This window comes from Phaethon lepturus, unplaced genomic scaffold (genome assembly GCF_000687285.1).
Source record: "Phaethon lepturus isolate BGI_N335 unplaced genomic scaffold, ASM68728v1 scaffold30610, whole genome shotgun sequence".
Classification (NCBI taxonomy): domain Eukaryota; kingdom Metazoa; phylum Chordata; class Aves; order Phaethontiformes; family Phaethontidae; genus Phaethon; species Phaethon lepturus.
The window spans coordinates 1,077-1,362 of record NW_010514532.1 but is presented as its reverse complement, the minus strand read 5'-3'; the positions used below and the strand labels follow the sequence as shown (position 1 = coordinate 1,362).

Below are 286 nucleotides of genomic sequence, written 5' to 3'. Positions count from 1 at the left end.
GCCAGTTTGACGCGGCGGCAGTCGCGGTCGAAGAGCAGGACGTTCTCCGGTTTGATGTCCCGGTGCACCAGGCTCTTGCTGTGCATGTAGTCGAGGGCCAGGCCCAGCTGCTGCACGCAGCGCTTCACCAGCTCCTCGGGGAGCCCCACCTGCGGGCGCGGGGACACGGCGTCAGCCACCCGCCACCGAACCCCGTGGTGATCCCACCCAGCTCAGGGACCCCCATGTTGGTATGTCGCTACACATCCAGCACGGTCAGGGCTGCTTTTATCTGGGGCGGTCTCTG

At 66.4% G+C, this 286-nt stretch overlaps 1 protein-coding gene across 1 annotated transcript in view; it reads right to left on the bottom strand.

Moving 5' to 3' along the window:
• Positions 1–3: 3 nt before the first annotated feature.
• Positions 4–286, bottom strand: part of SBK1 (SH3 domain binding kinase 1) — a gene marked incomplete at its 3' end in the record, with an annotated part of 1,301 nt that continues 1,018 nt past the window's right edge. Inside the window, exon 3 of the mRNA XM_010293262.1 lies at positions 4–149. Coding sequence (XP_010291564.1) covers positions 4–149 — 146 coding nt within the window. The remainder of the gene's footprint in view (positions 150–286) is intronic.